This window comes from Orycteropus afer, unplaced genomic scaffold (assembly GCF_000298275.1).
Source record: "Orycteropus afer afer isolate SDZICR_OR568_19922 unplaced genomic scaffold, OryAfe1.0 scaffold00035, whole genome shotgun sequence".
In the NCBI taxonomy this organism is placed as follows: Eukaryota; Metazoa; Chordata; class Mammalia; order Tubulidentata; family Orycteropodidae; genus Orycteropus; species Orycteropus afer.
This window is the reverse complement of record NW_006921622.1, coordinates 15,784,377-15,807,008: the sequence shown is the minus strand read 5'-3', so window position 1 is coordinate 15,807,008 and position 22,632 is coordinate 15,784,377. Positions and strand designations below refer to the sequence as shown.

Below are 22,632 nucleotides of genomic sequence, written 5' to 3'. Positions count from 1 at the left end.
GTAAGGAAATGTTTTACATGCTTCAGCTCTCTGCTATCCAATTATAAAAATGCTAAATTTAGTCAGATTTTGGTTTGTTCTCATCTGCACAATGATAATAATCTCTAATTTGGCCTTTCTAATATAAGCATTATTATGAAACAGTCTGTAGTCTAAGATTGCTTAGAAAAGGCAAAAATAACCTTAATTCTTACAAATCAGAACAACAATACACAGCCTAAAAAGAATAAAAGGCTCATTGCATAACTGGAGAAAAGTGAATATCCCCAAAGCCTCCTTGGGTTACCCATTTACTCAGCTCTAGAAACATTCTACTTTACTCAAGTACACTTTTTCTAAAAACTGTAACCCACAGTAAAACTTTCATGGACAATTCTGGAATAGGCCTTATCAGAGAGAAAAAAAAAGGTAATATGTTTAAAAATTAGAAGGTTATCGGTCACATTTATGTCATCAAATGATTAGACCTTTTGGTTATATTTTATTTTCTTAATCACCTTAATAATTTAATTTAATATAGGTCTCTTTTTGCAAACATTTTAACTAAAAGTTCTGAACTACATTTCTGCAAATGAGCCCTGGTCAAATGACCAAGTTACTTTTCTCCTTGCCAAGAATTCTTTGAGGTGTACACAGATGCATATACACACACTTCTTTGGAGCTAAAAATTTTATTTTAATAAAAATTTTAAAATTTACCTTACCTCATCATCTACTCTCTCACAGCCCTTAAATAAAATTACTCTCTTGTCCAGACCATATGACCATGGGAACTTATAAAGTTTAGGGTACACATACACTCATATCTCAAATGGTTACAAAAATAACATAATGTTATTAAAAGATAAACTAGATAGCTAGTTAGGCATGATATTAACATTACTAGGTGTCCTAATGTTTCCAGGAAGAATGTATTTGGTAACCCTCCTATTCTGTTTTTTCCTTCTAGGCAGGTTAGAATTATTCAGCAGAAGTGCTGTCTTCTTTTAAACTGTTATTCTCTTCCTTTTTTTTTTTTTTTTTGTTTCTGATAGATGTGTAGAAATCTATCAGACATGCTTTGAAATTGGATCCCAGGTAATGAAAGGGTCTTTAATAACGGCTTTGAACAATTAGTACTCTGACATTTCCTATTTTTTCAAATATCCTACTTTTTTAAGGAGAGGTTGCTATGAGTTGGGGCCTACTCGATGACACTTAACAACAACTTTTTTAGAGTATGTCTTCCTTTTAAGGGACTTTAAAATGCTATAGATGTTTGGCCCTTGCCCATTGATTATAACCCCTTGATTTGAATAAGTGTGCATCCTATAAGTAAAAATGAACCAGATTTTCACTAACACCACAGAATAACAATAAAAAGTGTTTTGTTGCCTAAACCATATGCACTAAATAAATTAATATAAATAAGGATCATCTTTCTCCCTCTTCCACAATCAAGTAGATTCTTTTGAGGCTGCTTGAACAGCTGGGGATATAGTTCCAAATCCATCAAAGTATAACTGCATTCATTCATTCAATGTATATTTACTGTGCTTCTACTATGATGACAGGCACTAAGCTGGATACTGAAGATGCAATGGTGAACGAACTCAGAGCTTAGAGTCTGGGGGTGGGGGCAATGAAATTAAACAAATAATTGCACTTTGAGTGTATACTTATAAAGCCAGATAAGTGTTAACAAGAAAAGGAACAGGATTCCATGGGAAATTATTACAAGACATTTGACTCAGATTGAGAATCAGGGAAAGTTTTCCTGAAAAAGTGATATATAGGCAGAAATCTAAAGGATGACAAGAGGTTAATTAGGCATAATGATTAGTGAGGGGAAGGAAGTGAGGAATACTCTTCAAGGCTAAAAGTTTTCCTTTGTGCAAGGTCAATAGTAAGAGTTTCCTATTGCTGCTGCAACAAAATGCCACAAACTTAGTTACTTAAAATAACACAATTTATTATCTTACAGTTCTGGATGTCAGAAGTCCAAAATGGGTTGTATGGGACTAAAAGCAAGGCATCAGCAGAGCTGTAGTCCTTCTAGAGGGGTTAGGAGAGAATCTGTTTCCTAGTCTTTTCCAGTTTCTACAGATGCCCACATTCCTTGGTTTGTGGTCCCCTTTTTTCATCTTCAGAGCTGGCAATGGCCAGCCTAATCTTTATCATACTGCCATCTCTTTGGTTTTTGCGCTTCTGCTTCCTTATTTCACTTAGAACCCTTGTCATTACCTTGGGCCCACCCAGATAATCCAGGAAACTCTCCCCATTTCAAAGTCCTTAACTTAATCACATTTGCAAAGTCTCTTTTTCCACATATGCTCTCTGGGTGGCACAATTGGTTGGTACTCCCCTACTAACCTATAAATTGGCAGTTCAGACTCACCCAGCAGTACCATGGAAAAAGGCCTAGGGATCTGCTTCCCTAAAGATTATAACCAAGAAAACCCTATAGAACAGTTTCATTCTGTAACACATAGGGTCACAATGAGTTAGTATCAACTCTATGACAATGGGTGTTCCCCCCAACCATGTAGGTAATATATTCGCAGACTCCAGGGCTTAAGACACAGACATCTTTAAGGAGAGGACATTATTCTATTTACCACAAGAGGCATAATATTTTATCTGAGAACTGAAAGAAGGCCAGAGTTGCTGAAGTAGAGAAAGCGAAGTTAAAGTAGTATGAGATGAGGCTAGGGAGCTGGGCAAAGAATACATAATACAGAGTATCAAAAGTTGTGTTGAAAGCTTTGATCTTTATTCTAAGAACACAACAATAATATACATAACTTCTTGCCAGTGAATTGGAATATTTAAGTGATATGACGGATTTCAGAGCCTACAGGTGGCCAAGTGCCTAAGGTATTGGACTGCTAACCAGAAGGCTGGTGGTTCAAAACCACCAGCAACTCCTCGGAAGGAAGACTGGGCAATCCACTTTCACAGAAATACTGCGTTGGAAACCGGAGGAGGGGTTGCTATGAGTCAGAATCAACTTGACGGCAGTGAGTTTGATTTTTTTTTTTTTTTAATGAGGGATTTTATAGAAAAGGAATAATTGATTATATTTAAACATGCTTATATTTTATGGAGATATACAAATAATTTAAGAAGCAGAAAACCTGAATAGACCAAGAACACATGTAAACATTGAGTGAAGGAAGAGGATTAGGAAATGAGGTAATGGAGGGACAGTGTCAAAATTGTAAGGATTTTGGCTTTTACAATAAGAGAAATGAAAATTTTGAGAAGAGGAGAGACTATGGCAATAATCCAGAAGAGAGACTGAGTGTAGTTTACACCAGGGTGTTAGCAGTGAACATGGTGGGAAATGGTTCAATGACTGCTACATTTGGAAGGACTTTCTGATTAATTTTAGAGATAAAAAAAGGTATCAAGAATGACTTCCAGATTTTTGGCCTAAGTAACTTGAACGATAGAGTTGAAATCAATGGAAATGAGGAGACTTTGAATTCAGGGGTGAAGGAGATCCAGTGTTCAATTAAAAACATGGTAGGGAATACCATTGGGTCTTAAAATGGAGATGTCAAGTTAAGCAGCTGAGTTGAGAGAAAAGATCTGGGTTGGAGATATAAATTTGGGAGTCACTGGTATATAAATACTATTTAAAGCTATGCGGCTAGATGAGATCACTGAGAGAGAATATAGATTAAGAAGAGCTACAAGAACTGAGTCGTGAGGCACTGAAGTATTAAGAGATTGAGAGAGAAGATTAAGAATCAGCAAAGACTGAGATGAACAGCTAGTGAAGTAAGAGGAAAATAAAAAAAGAATATGGTGTCTGGCACCCCTACTTTTGTCTTTTTTAACACTTCCTTATGTTGCAAATCTCAAGCATGTAATATTTTAATTCCATAGAATTGGTTATATGTATCTTCTACTTGCCTCCCACAGCATCCAGCACTGGCCTCACTCCTTAGCATTTATCACATTGTATTAGTATTGCCTATACTTATTTGTCTCTTCCTATAAATCATAGGCTTCTTAAGAGAGATCAATTTTACCTTCCTCACAAAATATCCCCAAGAGCTAGCACGGTGCTTGGTACATATAACTCCTGAATACATGTTGACTGAATTGAATAAAACAGAATTCATGAACTGAATACAAATGTAATAAACCAAAAAAAAAAAAAAAAAAAAAAACATACCTCACTGCCGTCAAGTCAGTCACGACTCATAGCAAGCAACCTCATGTGTGGTTTCTGAGGTGGTATCTCTATGGAAGTAGATTGCCCAATCTTTTTTTTTTTTTTTTTAAGAGCTTGTTTTACATTCAATGGAACACATACATTTAGTTTCATTTCCCATACGCCATGCCCAACCTTAGCCCAGTCTCCTCTCCTCCCTACCCTGCAACCCTTCCCCTGTGCCCCTCATATTTATGCATTCCTGTTTGTCCTGCATTTCCTCAATTTGAATATTGGTCCTCTGGTGTCCCATGGTCTATTGCTCTAAGGGATGTATTACCATAGAGTATGTGGGTGCAGTATCCTGGGTTGAGTGGTCTCCATGTACATCTTGTTAACTCTTGAGATGAAAGCCTGCCCCTGGGGGTGAGTTTTATTCCAGGTGCAGAATGTATTCCAGGGCCATAGTATTGGGAGTCTCACCAGATTTCATCTGACAGTAATTCTGGTCATTATTGAATTTTTGGATTATGTTCCACGTTTTCCCTCCCACTCTATCCAGGATCTCCAGAATTGATTCTTTCCTGAATGGTTGAGATTGCCCAATTTTCCTTCTGAGAAGTAGCTGGTGGTTTGAACCACCAGCCTTCTGGTTAGCAGTCAAATGCCTTAGGCACTATGCCAGCAGAGCTCCCAGAAACAATACTAGGTATGATATGAACAAACACGATACTAGGTATCATGTATATGAACAGTCTACTATGACTATATAAACCACTAGTACCACACATAATTTTATTATGTTCATTTTTCTATGTAACCATTTGGTTTTTCAACACTGGGATTTCCTAGCATTAATTTGTTGATGTGTTTCATGGTTCTGATTGAGGTACAGGGAGATAAAAGGAAGTTAATATTAAATGTGTGTGTATATTTATATACAGATCAAGCATACATACCACATATGAATTTCATATGTTATTTCTCTTAAGCATTTAATCTTCCTCACACACTTGGGGAAGAAAAGTATAATTATCTCCATTTTACAAGAGGAATCCAAGATTTATAAATGCTAAATAACTAGGATCACCCAAATGCTAAGAGCCAGAATTTAAATGTCTATAAAACCACACACACACACATAAGAAAAACTCACTCCTGTCAAGTTCATTGTGACTCATAGTAACCATATAAGACAGAGTAGAAATGCCTCATAGGGTTTTCAAGACCGTAAATCTGTATAGAAGCAGGCTGCCACATCTTTCTCCTGCCGAGTGCCTGGTGGGTTTTAACCACTGACCTTTTGGTTAACAGTTAAGCACTTTAATCCCTCTGCCACCAGGGTTCCTATACACACACACACACACACACATACACACATAGCTATTGCCTAAGCAAAATAAAATAAATGGCTACTTTTAAAGTACAATTATTTTACTCACCGGAAAGTATAGAAGCAGAGACCCAAAAAGGATTGTTTCCAGCAGGATAAGGCCCGAAGCCCTGATGCTCTAAAAAACAAAATGAAATGTCATGTTGACTAGATTTCTAAACATGGAAACATTTATGCTATTGTGATACTGCCTCAACAAATAAAATAACATTCTTTAGAGAAAATAAATAAATAAAAAGAAAATTGGTTAATATTTCAGGCCATGTACCTAACCAAAACATGTTGAAGCAATGACGTTAAAGGTGATGGTAGACTTAATGATACTGCCCGTTGTTATTTGCCATCGAGTCGGCCCCGACTCATAGCGACCCCTCCTTGGGTTTCCGAGGTAGTATCACTACGGAAGTAGGAATGCCCAACCTTCCTTCTGAGGAGTGGCTGGTGGGTTTGAACTGCCAGGCTTCTGGTTAGCAGTCCAGTGCCTTAGGCACTATGCTACCAGAGTTCCTGATACTGCCTGTAGCTTCATGGAATTACATTCTCTAAAATTTGAATTATTGAACATTCTGTGTAGCTGAGAATATTATCTAGATGACCCTACCAATCCAAGAAATTCACAGATTCAGACTATCTCTCCTGAATTTCTGAAACATCAGCAAAGTGAAATTTAATGCTACCCCTAAACCATTTCACTTATACCTTCAGGATGGTTTGACGGATAGATACAACAAGCATATCAGCAAAATGCCAGCTTCTCAGTGGTTTATCTACCATTGTGCCAACATACAGTCCCAAACATTCACTAACAGAGCTCCATTATGGTAATAACATAAATTGTATCATGTAAAAGACATACTTCAACTGCAAACATACTTAAATGTTACTCTTAACTAAATATTTAAAAGAGTAAACTGATTTTCCTTACTTAAATTCCTGAATATTTAAAATTTGTCAAGTATTAATGTATCTAATAACCTTTGACTCAGGATAGCAGTATCTTCCCAAAGCAGAATATTTAGAGTTCAGGTAAGAAATAAAAAGATCATAAAGTCAATCTTATCTTCTCACAATAAATTTTGCTCCGATGAATTGAACCATAAACATATAATGAATATATTGATTAAGAATAAAACTACAATAACTGGCCATTCTAGGGTCCCTATGTTGTCATTAAATGCAACACAAACTGTATATACATATTACAACAAATACAAATACAATGTACTTAGCAGAAAAATAATTGGAAACAATAGCAATTAAATTGCAACAACAAAGAGAAGTTCAAGAACCAAACAACAAGAATTAACTATATAAAAAGAAATAGCAGATAATTGGATGAACAGAGAGAAAATTCTAATTTCCTTTCTCAAAAACCCTGGTAGGACATAGTGAGACATATTGGAATGCTCTGTGAAAGTTCTTCAAAGAACTCACGGCTTGCATTAATCTAAGAATTTAAGAATGGAGAGATACATTCACTTGGTTAACAGACTTTATTATTCAGGAGGCTTCTCACCATTGGTCATTATTTTAGCTAGCAGATGTTTTTCAGTGAAGAGAAAATTTCTATCAGCAAGCCATTAAATTGACTTTTGTTTGTTGTTGTTATGTGCCGTCGAGTTGGACCCAACTCATAGCGACCCCTCCTTGGGTTTCTGAGGCAGTATCACTAATAGACGTTAGCTGGTAAAATTTTCAAAATGGCAAATTATATTGAAGGATTTTATATATGATTTCCAACTAAAGCATAGCAGCTATTGAGTTATTATTTCAACATATTTTTAACTTATGTTAATTAAATGCATTTATTTACCAGAAAGATGTTTATTTGTGTTTAATTGACTATGCAAAAGCTCTCGATTGTGTGGATCATAATAAATTATGCATAACATCGAGAAGAATGGAAATTCCAGAACACTTAAATGTACTCACGAGGAAACTGTACATAGACCAAGAGGCTGTCGTTCAAATAGAACAAGGGTACACTGCATGGTTTAAAATCAAGAAGGGAGTGTGTTAGGGTTTATATCCTTTCACCATACTATTCAACCCGTATGCTGAGCAAATAATCTGAGAAGCTGAACTATATGAAGAAGAATGTCGCATCAGGATTGGAGGAAGACTCATTAACAACCTGCGATACACTGACGACACAGCTTTGCTCACTGAAAGTGAGGATGACTTGAAGCACTTACTGATGAAGACTGTAGACTACAGTCTACAGTATGGATTACACCTGAATATAAAGAAAATGAAAATCCTCACAACTGGACCAATAAGCAGCATTATGATAAATAGGGAAAAGATTGAAGTTGTCAAAGACTTCATATTAGTTAGTTCTATATTCAACACAAATGGAAGCAGCAGTCAAGATACCAGATGACGTATAGCATTGGGCAAATCTGCTGCAAAAGACCTCTTTCAAATGCTGAAGAGCAAAGATATCTCCTCAAAGACTAGGGTGCACCTGACACAAGCCATGCTATTTTCAATCACCTCATATGCATGTGAGAGCTGGACAATGAATAAGGAAGATGGAAGAAGAGTCGATTCTTTTGAGTTGTGGTTTTGGCAAAGAATGCTGAAAGTATCATGGACTTCTAAAAGAACTAACAAATCTGTCCTGGAGGAAGTGCAGCCAGAATGCTCCTCGGAAGTGAGAATGGCCAGACTTCCTCTTACCTATTTTGGCTATGCTGTAAGAAGGGATCATTCTCTGGAGAAGGATATCATGCTTGGTAAAGTGGAGGGACAACGAAAAAGAGGAGGCCCTCAACAAGATGGATTGACATAGTGGCTACAACAATGGGCTCAAGTATAGCAAGGATCCTGGGGCTGGCACAAGACTGGGCAGTGTTTCCTTCTGCTGTACATAGGGTAACTATGAGTCAGAAGGGGCTTGATGGCACCTAACAACAACAACAAATGCATTTATATAGTTTTTTAAAAATCAAACAATACAGATAAAGTAAAGCTCCCCCTCCCTGCCACTGTCCATCCCTAGTTATTTCCCAGAGGAAATAGCTGTTATCAGTTTAGGAATATAGTACAGTTGTTTCTACTCAAAATCTATGGTGAATAATGCTGCAATGAACACCGGTGTTCATCCAGGTTTAACGTCATTCATTTATGATTTCTTTGCAGTTTTTCATTCATTTATGATTTCTTTGCAGCTTTTTACACATGCATACCAAAAAAAAGTATATAAATACCTATATAAATAGACAACCCAGTTGAGTTTGGTTGTGATTTTCCATAAACAACGTCACACTATAAGAATTTTTCTATTTCTTACTCCACTTAATATGTCTTAAAGTTACTACCACGTCAGTACACAAGGATTCTCCATTCTTTGTAAATTGAAGCATGTAGCTGTGCCATGGCATCAATTCTGACTATAATTATATGTACTCTATCATTTATATTTTAAACTTTCCAAAAATGAAATAGAGTGTGAAAGTCCAAAATATTATGTAAAATTGGTTGCAAAACAATCCATGCAATACTGATTTAAAAAAGGAGGGAACAGGGGAAGAAACTACCTGGTTTAATGGAAGAGACAGACTTTGCAGCCTGCAGTTTGCAGTTAACCCTAACTCAGTGTGAATTATGAAACAATCACTTTGAGTTAAAAGACCTGAGTTTCAGTGGAAACACCCATAAAATCCTAATTCTTACCTTATTAAACCTGATATGTTTAATAAAATATGATATACAAAATGGTTAGCATCGTGCTTGCCATTTAATAGATACGTACCCATTCTTTAAGGTAACACAAGAATGATCAATTTGAAAACTAAAAACATATATATAGCAAGATGTCAAAAGTGGGTTTTTTTTTTTTTTTTTTTTTTATGTTCAAGTCCAACCTAACTCCAGAGGAGTTATGAGAAGCTGGATTATATGAAAAAGAACAGGACATCAGGATTGGAGGAAGAATCATTAACAAATTGTTATACGCTGATGACACAACTTTGCTTGCTAAAAGTGAGGATGACTTGAAGCACTTACTGATGAAGACTGAAGAATACAGTCTGCAGTATGGATTACATTTCAATATAAAGAAAACAAAAATCCTCACAATGAAATGAAGAAAAGATTAAAGTCATCAAAGACTTCACATTGCTTGGTTCTGAAATCGACCCCAATTGAAGCAGCAGTCAGGACATCAGACAACATATAGCACTGGGCAAACAACAAGTCAGCTGCAAAGGACCTCTGTCAAGTGCTAAGGAGCAAAGATGTCTCCTTGAAGACTAAAGTGCACCTGACACAAGCCATGATATTTTCAATCGCCTCATATGAATGTGAGAGCTGGACAATGAATAAGGAAGACCGAAGAAGAGTTGATGCTTTTGAGTTGTGGTGCTGGCGAAGAATGCTGAAAGTACCATGGACTGCTAAAAGAACTAATAGATCTGTCCTGGAGGAAGTGCAGCTGAAGTGCTCCTTGGAAGTGAGGATGGCCAGACTTCGTCTCACCTACTTTGGTCATGTTGTCAGAAGGGACCATTCCCTGGAGAAGGATGACATGCTTGGTAAGGTGGAGGGTCGACGAAAGAGGGGAAGGCCCTCAGTGAGATGAATTGATGCAGTGGCTGTGGCGATGGGCTCAAGTATAGCAAGGATCATGGAGGTGGCGTGGGACTGGGCAGTGTTTTGTTCTACTGTGTATAGGGGTGCTACGAGTCAAAGACGACTTGATGGCACCTAATAACAACAACACCTCCAGAGGAGTCAAAGGCCTGGAGAGTAGAGAAACACAATTCTTACTCAAGCCTGTGGTGATTCTGTGGTTTGGTGGTCCCTTCTTCTACCCCTCAATATTTTCTTTTTTTGAAATTAAATTTTATTGTGGTAAAATATATTTAACAAAACACCTGCCATTTTAACCATTTTTATGTGTATAGTTCATTGGCCTTTATTACATTCTACATGTTGTACAACCTACCACCATTATTTGTTTCCACTTTTTTTTCATCACTCTTAAGTATAACTCAGTATCCCTTAATAATATCTCCCTATTTGCCCTCCTACAAGCCCTTGGTAACTATTAATAAACTTTTCTTTCTATGCATTTTCCTACTCTAGATATTTCATAAAAGTAGAATCATAATAATATTTTCTCTTTTATGTCTGACTTATTTCACTTAGCATAATGTTTTCAAGGTTCATCTGTGTGGTAGTATGTATCAGAACGTCATTTCTCTTTACGGCTGAATAATTTTTCGTTGCAAAGATATAACACATTTCATTTATCCATTCATGTGTTCATAGATACCTCATTTGTTTTCACATATTGGCTATGGCGAATATGCTGTAGTGAACACTGGTATACAAGTACCTGCTTTGTTCCATTTTCAAATCTTTTGAGTTGCTATGTCCTATGCTCTGGTAGCATAGTGGCTAAAGCACTTGACTGCTAACCAGAAGGCTGGTGGTTCAAACCCACTAGCCACTCCTCGGAAGGAAGGTTGGGCAATTCTACTTCCGTAGTGATACTGCCTCGGAAACCCAAGGAGGGGTTGCTATGAGTCGGGGCTGACTCGATGGCACATAACAACAACAACAAATGATAATTTTATGGTTATCTCTTTGAGGAATCTGCCAAAGTGTCTTTCACAATCACTGTACCATTTTACAATCCTACTAACAATGTATGAGGTTCCAATTTCTCTCTGTGGCACAGTGGTTACAGCATTCAGTTGCTAAGCAAAAGGTCAGTCGTTTGAAGCCATCAGCTGCTTCATGGAACAAAGATGTGGCATTCTACTTCCCTATAGATTTACAGTCTTGGAAACCTAATGGGTCATTTCTACTCTATCCAAATGACCAGTATGAGTCAGAATCTACTCAACAGTAGTGGTTCCTCTGACACACACCCTGGAAGTGAAGTGATAACTCATTACAGTTTTGATATGTGTGTTTCCCTAATGACCAGTGATGTTGAGCAAATTTTCATGTGCTTATTGGCGATTTGTATATATATTTTTGATGTAATGTCTATTCAAGTACTTCACCCATTTTTTGATTGGGGTGTCTGTCATTTTCTTGTTGAGTTAGAGGAGATCTTTATATATTAAACTCTTATCAGATATATGGTTCTGAAATATTTTTTCCCATTTTGGAGGTTGTTTCTTCACTTTGTTGATAAAGAATTTTGATGCATAAAAGTTTTTCATTTTGATGCAATCTAATATATTTATCTTTTGTTGCTTGTTCTTTTTGTGGCATATCTAAGAATCCATTATCAAAAACAAGCTTGTAAAGCATTACTCCTATGTATTACTCTAAGAGTTTTGTGGTTTTAATTCTTACATTAGGTCACTGGTCCATTTTGTGTTAGTTTTCATATATGCTATTAGGCTACAATATCCTCATAGTTTTAGGGACAGTAGGCTCTGTAGCTTTATTACGGCCATCACTACCACAAAACAGCAGAGGCAGTGGCACGTGTTTTTAGATATTCTCAGAGCATACAACCTGTCTCCTTTTCATTTGAAAATGTTACAGAATCTTAACACTTCACTGCCTTGCTCCTGGCTAAGCAGAGGAGCTCATAATTTCAAATTATACACTGGAACTTTGACAAATGATTCCATAATAAAATATAAGGCCTATTCAAAATCTGTACTTTTCCTTTAAAATATCCATTGGCAGAGCTGGCTTTATGGTCTCACAGAATAAGCAAATACCTAAGAGGCAGAACTCAAGGACACAAGAGAGGCCCCATGATCCCTAAAACATTCCCCTCACATCTTATTGGCACTTTTAACTAGGACAAAGATTTTATTTTGCACTTTGTGTTGAGATTAACATATAAGTGTTCTAAGTAATGCATTGACTTAAGTTCAAAGTGAAATACAGGAAAATTTTCTTTAAGGTGTAAGTGATTGCTAAAGAAGCGGGGGAGAGGAGGCACTTGGTGTGTGGGGAAGAAAGGAGGAATTAGAAAATTAAGACAGCTTAGGAAGAAAAATAATACAGGCCAAGAATAAATTTCATCTTCTTCACAGTTTTGTTTGTATGTTGTTGTTGTTGTTATGTGCTGTCGAGTCAGCCCCGACTCATAGTGACCCCTCCTTGGGTTTCCGAGGCAGTATCACTACGGAAGTAGGAATGCCCAACCTTCCTTCTGAGGAGTGGGCTGATGGGTTTGAACTGCCAGCCTTCTGGTTAGCAGTCAAGTGCTTTAGCCACTATGCTACCAGAGCTCCTTTTGTTTGTATAGAAATGATAATATGAACTATTTTTTGTCAAAGTTGTTAACTCGGAAACTCTTGAAAACTTTTTTTGAATTATGATCAATAATATATGGTTATGACACTCTTTATATAAAACACACAAGAAGTAACAAGAAGTAACACTCTATCTTGTGTGTGTGTGTGTGTGTGTGTGTGTATATATATATATATTTAGTATAAATATGAAATATGCTAATATATACTAAATGAAATATACTAAATAAAGATCTGAGGAATACATACCAAACTGATAAAAAGTTTCTTTTGGAGACCTAGATAGGTTTAGGACAGATTTCCTTATCTAGAAATATTTTAATGTCTTAGAAGGAGATACATTCATACATTGCTTGTACAATAGACTTTTAAGTAATTGACAAGTAATTAAATTAAAGAAAAAAATCTAAAAATGTTGATTGAACTTTTAGAAATTCTCATTAGATACCATAACATGGAAAAAATTCTAAATAAAACATTCCCTTTACTTAATATCCATCTAATAAATTTTTATTCAGCACCAACTGCATGCATAAAATTATCACAGGTTAATATAAAAGTGGGGGAGTTATCATTGAACCTAACTCCCTGGTTAAGAATCTATGTTGTTTCTTCTGTTAGCTGCTGTTGGGGAAGCCCCTGACTCATGATGACCTTATCCAAAATGGAACAAAACCCAGGCCAGTCCTATGCCTTCCCTATGATCGTTGCAGACATGATCATTAGATTTTCATTGGCTGATTTTGGAAATAGATTTCCAGGCCTTCCTTCCTAGTCCATCTGCCTCTGGAAGTTCTGATGAAACCTATTCAGCATCATAGCAACGTGTAAGCTTGTACTGACAGACAGATGGTGGTTGTGTATAAAGTACATTGGCCAGGAATTGAACTTGGGTCTCCCACATGGAAAGGCAATAATTCTACCACCAAACTATCAGTTAGGTATTGGGAGTTAGAATCCATAAAGCCTATTAAATACAATGCCACTCAACCTCACTGCCGTTGAGTCATTTTCTGACTCATAGTGACCCTCCTTGGGTTTCCAAGGCGTTATCTCTACAGAAGTAGATTGCCCAATCTTCCTTCCAAGCAGTGACTGAGTTGGTTTGAACTGCCAGCCTTCTGGTTAGCAGTCATATGCCTTAGGCATTAAGCCACCAGAGCTCCCAAATACAATGCCAGAGTTTAAAATAGAGTTGAGCAAAGTCCACTTCACTCTACTGTACCCAACCCATTTTCCTCATTTCTTAAACTTTCCAAACTGCCTTATGAAAGTTTCTAACAGCCAAATATCAAATCTGTAGATCAATGAAAAGGGCTAATAATAGGATACCAATTGAATCAAATTATTTCAAAGTCATTTTCTAAATTCCATTATCCTTGGATACAAAGTATATAGTCATAAGATGAAGCACATTCATAGTTACAGTGAGAATATCTGTCTAGATGTAAGTAACCAGAGGCTACTAAGTCACAGGAAGCAATAAAGTAAGAATGCTGAAGCCTAGATTGTCTAAAATAATTAAAATAGTTTGTTAGTCTTTGATTCTACAGGAACCACTTCATTTATATTTTTAAAACCTTTCAATTTCAGGGGAAATTGATGCACATCTTGCTAAAATAATGCAGCTAGTTTTGATTGTTGCAGACTTCTTCAGCCTTCCAACATTTAAAGCTTCTCTATTATAAAAGAAACCTCTGAATATGAATATAGTTTTACACAGTGGAACCTCAAGATGTATAATGGAAATATAAGAGACCAACAGAATTCAATTCTGAATAGGATGAACTAGCATAGGTTTGGATGATAAACTAAGACTCTATAAATTTATATCATTTGCAGAAAGTGTTCTGGTGGTATAGTGGATAAGGCACTTGATTGCTAACTGGAAGGGTGGCAGTTCAAACCCACCAGCCACTTTGCAGAAGGAAGATGGGGTGATCTACTTCCATAAAGATTTACAGCCTTGGAAACCCAATGGGGGTCTCTATGAGTTGGAAACAACTTGATGGCGATGAGTTTGGTTTTTTTGTTTTGTTTTTGTCAGAAAGAATTAGCCATTTTAGCAGGAGACCTATGAACTGCACTCCACCCCCCTTTATCCATGGAGAAATCCTTTGACAGAGAGACAATAAATGAAACTTGACACACACCTGATGAAATAAGCACACAATAATAGATTAGAAACAAGATGTAAAATGGTGTTGTGAAGAGAACATAGAGTTGAGATATGAGGAGTCTATGTGTCAGTAATTTTACTAACAATTTGATAAGTGGATGAGAACAGAGATTGACTGACTACATGCAGTTATTTTCTCTCATGAAGCTATGTGACGAAATATTGGAAAACCAATGAGATTTAGAGAAGTTTGTCAAGGAACAATTTCCCAAAGTGTGTCAGTTTGAACCACTTTCAGTTTTTCATAACCTTTCTCAGCAAAAATGTTTTATTTAAAAAAAAAAAAAAAAAAAAAACCCAAAGGACTATGGCCATATCCTAGCCAGGATATCATCAGGACACACAAAATATAAGTAGGTTGGAGAATTACAAATTCATGGACTAAAACATAGGTACTTTATATCCAGATGGTTCAGAATTTCAGGATGTGCTGCTTATTAGCTGTGTAACCTTGGGCAAGTTGCTTTACCTTTTGAGCTTCAGTTTGCTAATTTATATAATGGGTACAATAATGCCCACCTTGGAGGGCTTTTGTGAAGATTAATGAAAATACTGTCTGGCAAAGAGAAGGCACTAAGCCAATGGTAGTTCATCATCAATGCCTCTTGGACAGATAGAGAAGGAAGACCAACAGAGTATTTAGGCTCACTCAGCTGATGAGAGACAGAACAAGTCCTTTTCACCCACAGTGGCTGATTCCCCAAGCTGGTGCTATTTCCTCTGTACACTTGACCTGCTGTGATATTCTTGCCCAAAGTAAAAGGAACAAAAACAGTAACAAAAATATGCGTGACTACTAAAGTGTTTAAAAGTAAACTACAAGAAAAGGGGTTTGGTTCAAGTATTAAAATAATTTACTAGTCATCAATTTAAAATTCCTGACACTATTAGGTAAAACAGTAAAGGAAATATTCATATTGCCTTAACCTAGGTATGCTTGGTAACACCCAGGACTTCATAAGAAAGCCCATTTTTCAAATTACATGATAATTTGTAGTAGAGTAGATTAACACCTTTTGGAAAAGTTTAATGAAAAATAAAGTCCAGAGTGACATATACATATAGTTTCATGTTCTTTAAAAGAGTACAGCACACCCAATGTCATGAAACAAAATGTGTATGAATTGTTGTATGGAAAATGAACTTGCTCTGTAAACTTCCACCCTAATCATGAAAATTAAAAAAAAAAAAGAGTACAGCACATCAAGTGAAGAAAAAAATGATAGTTAATATATGTGAAATTAGATATAACAAGTCATTTATTATTAATGATAACTTATCATTTCTTGCTTGGCAGAACAGAAACTTTTCATGGTTGCTTTTGCAAGATTTATACAAGATGTCTGCCAATTTGCTTTGCTTTGTTTCAGATAATGTGAACACTTAGAGGCTTTTCCCCAGTGTCTCATCTTTTGAAAGTTCAGTGCCTGATATTATGACTCAGAGTTGCTGACTTTCACTTCAACTGCAGAGAGGCATAATAATTTCTATGCATGAGATGTTTTAGATAACCTTTACTTACTCAGCCAAGCTTATCCCTAGTACTTATGTCTAAAACAACTTAATGCCAATTTCCTATCAGTCTTCTTGCCCATCTCTCAGCCTCTTTCCTCTGCTGAGATAACACTGGAATTCATTCTTAAAATGCAGATTACCATTTCCTTATTAGTCCTCATCTTTACCCTGCCTTCACTGCAAAAAGGGCTGCTCCTTCTTCATAATCTATTTACAATCATTAATTCTCTTTTTCTTTCAATGCTACTAATAGAGTAAATCATATTGCATAAATGGAAATAAATTTTCTTAACTGTCAAAAAATTGTACAGAAGTGAATGGCATAAACTAAAATACCACACAGGGAGATCTTGCCTTGGGAGGGATTATGGTACACATTTAAATAAAATGAGATTATTGAAAAAACTATGTAAATTAATTAGATTGATATAATCAATTAAAAGCTATTGAAAATCACTGATACCTTTCAAATAAAAAGTATCATTGAAAGAACAGCAAAACATTCCTACTCATGAAAAATCCTAATGTAATGATAACAATCAAAACATAATATATGATAAAATATTTTAAAACTTGATCAATGAGATAAAACATTTTACTTAACTTTTCAGATATCACTCTTTGTTACAATGAGATAAGCTCAGATGTCATGTAGTTTGACAACCATGATTTTTTTGAAACATAACCATTTACACTTGGGGAAATTCAAGAGATTTTACAAATACTTTCTGTTTCATGTGATTGCTAAGTAGCAATAGATCTCAAAAATCTTTCACTATTAATTTGAACATTGTCTAATCTCAGCAGTTTGTTTTTTTTTTTTTTTTTTTTTTTGTATGTTGAAAACTGTGATCTTCAGGGTAGCTATTTTAAAATGTCACTGCTCACACCTAGGCAACAGAACCCATCAATTTCATATAGGCAACATCAGTATCTCCTCAGTCTTCTTAAATAGGAAAGAATATGCAAGAACAGGAACAGAATTACTCAGTACTGTTAAACTTGCCTTTAACACATTGTCTACTGTCCACAGCATGTTTTGAAGTGTAATGGAATGACTAGACAAAGTGTAAAACAAAGAAATATTTCATATTTTGTCATTTGAAGATTGTCTAAACATTCCTGGTCTTGTTTATGGCCCATATTTTATGTTTCACATATAACACAGAAAAAGTTCCAATTGTGACAGGACATTTACAGATACACAAAGAAATATGATGAGCATTTCATAGTTAATATCAATAACCTATTTCAAGGAGAGTAGAATTCAGAAACTAAAAGCAGTAGTATTATATTTGACAGGCAAGCAAAAACAGTGGGTTAAAATGTATTTCAGAAAAACAATTGTTACTTAGATGAAAAGATAATGGAGATAGAAATGTAAAACTCAATGTCTAAAACTATATAAACCTGTCTATATTACATGGAGTAAACTGGATTCTAGTTTGCCATAAACATGAGAGCATCAAGGAAATTATCAAATGGGTATTACGGAATTCTGTCCATATCAACTATGTCACTATCAGGTTTCTTTTTATTTTTGCCAAGAAACAAGGTGAAAAGAGGAGAAAATATAATTAACTAATTAACATCCTGTTTACATTTTGATAGTCAATTTTACCCATTTGTTTCACTAAATTCTGCTGTTTCAGTTTGTCTTTATGCTTATCAGAAAAGCATAAAATATTTGAAATTAAATACTTTGACCTTTTAGAGTTTTATATTTTATATCATTAATATGGTTCAGCAAAGATTTTCAAATAATCAATTCATAAGTTTAATTAGATAATAAATGCTAACCCTTCCATACAGAATTCAAAAAGGTCACACTGATAAATGTTCTAATTAGTCTTCTTTCTTCTTTGTGCTGGCTCCTAGTTTGTTACTCTTTACTCTAAACTGTATTATAAAAATCCATTTGGATCAGAAAATCAACTCAAAAGGGCACAGGAGAAATATTACATATGGCTCAGAAACTTGACAGGTGAGAATTACTGAAAAGTTAAAATAATATTTTAAAACCAAAAATAAGAAAAAAAGTTTTACAGTGTCCTATAAGGGCAAGGAGGCCATATCTTCTGACCTCCTCTAACCACACAAAAGGAAGACAGAATCACCATCAGTAGCCTAAGGCCTATTACTGCGAGGCCATATATACTGCCTCCCTCCAGCCCTTTCACAAACCCTGACACCAACCGTTCCTCCCATGGAACTCACCACCTTTCTTCTGGGTTCGATAATTCACTGCAGTGGCCACACAGAACTCACAGATTATGGGGTTTATTAGGGAAGCACCAGGCTACAATTCAAGTTCAGGAACAACATTCAGTCTCTCTCCCAGCCCACCATCTCTCAGCCAATAGACTCTCTCAGTCTCTCTCCTAGCAATGTGTGTCTCTCGGTGTCTCTTTCTCAGCAACATATCTTCCTCAGCCAGAGGTCAGAGAGAGACTTCTGCCTCTAGGAGGCCTCTTTTTGAGCCTGGCAGAGTGGCCAAACCAACCAATCAAAACATCAGAATTCCAAGCACCTGAGAGAGAGCATGAACCTCTCAGAACATTGCTTTGCGTTGAGCCCAACAGAAATATCCCAGGTGGATAACTTTTACAGTCACGAGCTCCTCAGTTGCTCACAGCAAATTCCACCACAGAGTTTACAAAGACTTACGGCTAGAAAAGCCATACCAGATAATTTACTACACCACACAGTGAAATTGATTGTTAAAAAGTAATTGTGTTTAACTTCAACAAAAGGTGAACTACTGCTAAAGAAGCTTTCTGGAAGTAATAAGTTCTTTGAAACTCTTAAAATAATGACTCTAAACTGAGTTTTCTGCTCAAAACTCACTCTAAAATTCTAGGTCCATATTTTTACTTGTCTGTAAAACCTTTCAGGAGCTCTGGTAGCCTAGTGCCTAAGGCATTTGACTGCTAACAAGAAGGCTGACAGTCCAAACCCACCAGCTACTCCTCGGAACGAAGGTTGGGCAATCTACTTCTGTCGAGATACCACCTCAGAAAGCCAAGGAGGGGTCGCTATGAGTTGGATCTGACTTGATGGCAGTGAGTATAAGACATTTCCACCAGAAAGATCTATAAAACAAATTGCCTTCAAGTCAGTTCTGACTCATAGTGACCCCATGTGTGTCAGAATAGAACTGTGCTCCATAAGATTTACTATAGTTGAGTTTTCAGAAGTAGATCACTACATCTTTCTTCCTAGATTTCTTTTGGTGGACTCCAAATTTTTGGCTAGCTGCCAAGTATGTTAACCGTTTGACCCAACCATTTGCTCCATATTTGGTTTAACAGACTAATTCTTGGTTTCATAGGGATAAATATAGGTGAGGCAGATGAGATGATTGCAGAAAGCTGGATTCAAGTATAAATGAAGTTACCTTCTTAACTTTCTCATAGATTCCCTACACTGTATTTATTTTACATTTCTACCTTCATCCTTCTCACTTAAGATACTTGTTCTGGTACTTAGTGCCATTCTGACAAGAATATACCACCAGTGGGATGGCTTTAACAAACAGGAGTCCATTCTCTTAGTTTAGAGGTTTTAAGTCTGAGTTCAAAGTACCAGGCTCCAGGGGCTGGGTGAAAGCCCCTCAACCTTAGGCTTCAGCTCTGCTTCCTGCTTCCAGCCCAGTGAAACTAGAGGCTTTTCTTTACTCAGATAGCTGCTGGCTGCTGAGACTGACAAGCCCAAGGTTGACAAGTAAAAAGGCACAATCCTGATGTTACCAAACCACACAGCAGGCCATTAACTCAAGTCCACTGAAATTCCCAAGGTTGGCAGAGCATGGCAGGCTGCTGAACAATGACATGGCTATATGCAGGGTTCAAGTGTGTCATAAGCTAGAGACCATTCCCAAAGCTGTTTCTCATATATGAGAAGCAGACCAAATACCTAAAGCAGCTACTCAGCTACTCCAATAGATTTCACTATAGAGTTAATTACCAATCTCACCATGGGGAATAACTACATTCAGCTGCCCAGCCAGTCAACCAGCCCCAGCCAAGCTGACACACAAACTTAACTACCACAATACCCAATACCTTCATGCTACCTTTTCTGTCATCACATCCAGGCCTGCCCCCTCAAGTAAAGCATGTATTTCAAATTCTCCCTTTCTCCTAATCCTCAATTTCCTAATTCTTCCATGCCCGAGTCTTAGATTATCAGAGAGTAAAAGGCTAAAATAAACATCAATTAGGATATTAGAGACTGATAACAGTTTAATAGTTGCTTTTCTTGGTTAAGATTTAGAAAAAAGGCCTTCTGGTACCCTTGAGTATTACTGTGTATGATTGTTTCCTCTAAGACTATTTCTACACAAAAATAAACCAAAGTATTTACATTTAATCAGAAACAATGATGTTGTTAGCCCTTTTAGGAATGAAAAGAACCCTACCTTCTGTTGAAGATATTTTTTAAAGAAGCAATTTGTATTTCAAAAAGTCTTTATTTCCAGTTACTTATTTAAATTTCATCAAGAATAACTACATCTAATCACAACTACCACACATCTGTGTCTCAGTAAGCTCCCAAAACCTCTGTTGAGAACAGGCTAAATGAGTGGATTTGCTTTCCTTTATTCATGTCTTTCTTTGAAGCAGAGGTTTCTATAATAAGGGAGGTGCCTTTGAAATCCAGCTTTCATAACATGATAAGTTACATGACTTAGGGACTTAGGTATCACTTAAAGGTCCAGAATAGTAGTTCTCTTCCTTCCCCATGAATATAATCCATTGACTGTAATTTTCTCTCTATTTCTTTTGTGGCTACATTTTTAAGACTATGAAAAAATATAAAGGCAAAAATTCTGGAAATAAAAAGCACACTTGCATAGGAAGGAAGGGTAAATCTAGTAGTTGTACTGGGTAAAACAGGGTCCTAGAAGTATATCCAGCATTGCTAGCTTGCCCATTCTATGGAATTTTTCCCAATCTATTTCCTGACTTTAACAAAATGTTGATAATAAAAGTGGTGATAAAGTAACAACAACAATGATAACAATAACAATGATGATATGATACCCAAATTTATGCATAGTCATAGTCTAAACATTTTATATTTATTAACTCTCACAAAATTATTTAACCCTCAAAACTGTAGGTACTATTATTAACTCCACTCTATAAATGAGGAGACTGAGGTGTAGAGAGATTAAAAAATTTGCACAAGGAAATTGGCAAACTGACATTACATAGTGGTATCACCCAATTTCACACCTATCACATTCAAAATCCAATTTTGTAGTGCTATCATTTAAAATACTAACTGGTAGTGGTTCCTGAAGTCAACTTTACTAACCTCCCACTAAAATATAATTGGAAGAGGTACAGCCAGAATGTTCCTTACAAGAGAGAATGGCCAGACTTTGTCTGACATACTTTGGTCATGTTGTCAGAAGGGACCAGTCCTTGGAGAAGGATATCATGCTTGGTAAAGCAGGGGGTCAGCAAGAAAGGGGAAGACCCTCGATGAGATGGACTGACACAGTGGCTGCAAGAATAGGTCTAAGCATAGTGAAGATTGTGAGGATGGCACAGGACTGAGCCGTGTTTTGTTCTATTGTACACAGGGTCACTATGAGTCGGAGTTGACTTGACGGCACCTAACAACTAAACTATAAAGACACATGTGAAATAGAAAACCACATTTCTATATTGCTAAGAAACAGGAAATTCTGAGCAGAAATACAAATAGAAATAACAGTGTGAAAAAAGCCATCCCCATAAGTAATCAGGAAATATAAATTAAACTTCATTATTTTATTTTTGAGCAATTAGAGTGAAAAAGTTTTTTTTTTAAAAAAAAGACTGATACTATCAATCACTGGCAAGAATGCCAGGTAATGTGCACTTTCATACTGGTAGAAATAAAACTGATAAAGTCTTAAAGTAGGCAATTTTGAAGCATCTATCAAAATGTTAAGTGTCTATATTTGATTATATAATTCTACTTCTAGAGGATCTATCCTAAAGGACTATTTGCATGTTTGCAGAAAAATATATGCACAAAGATGTTTGTTGAAAGCACTATCAGTATAATATCTGGTGAAAAAGTTGGAATATCCATCAGTACCAGAGAATACAAACAATGGTTCATCTATATGATTAAACACTATGTAACTACTTAAAAGAAAAAAAAA

The 22,632-nt window shown here is 36.2% G+C and overlaps 1 protein-coding gene across 1 annotated transcript in view; it reads right to left on the bottom strand.

The window, feature by feature from the left end:
* The window catches only part of GPR158 (G protein-coupled receptor 158), an 801,760-nt gene that overhangs the window by 267,829 nt on the left and 511,299 nt on the right, over window positions 1-22,632 (bottom strand). Inside the window, exon 5 of the mRNA XM_007936378.1 lies at window positions 5,587-5,655. Within this exon, the coding sequence (XP_007934569.1) occupies window positions 5,587-5,655 (69 nt within the window). The remainder of the gene's footprint in view (window positions 1-5,586; window positions 5,656-22,632) is intronic.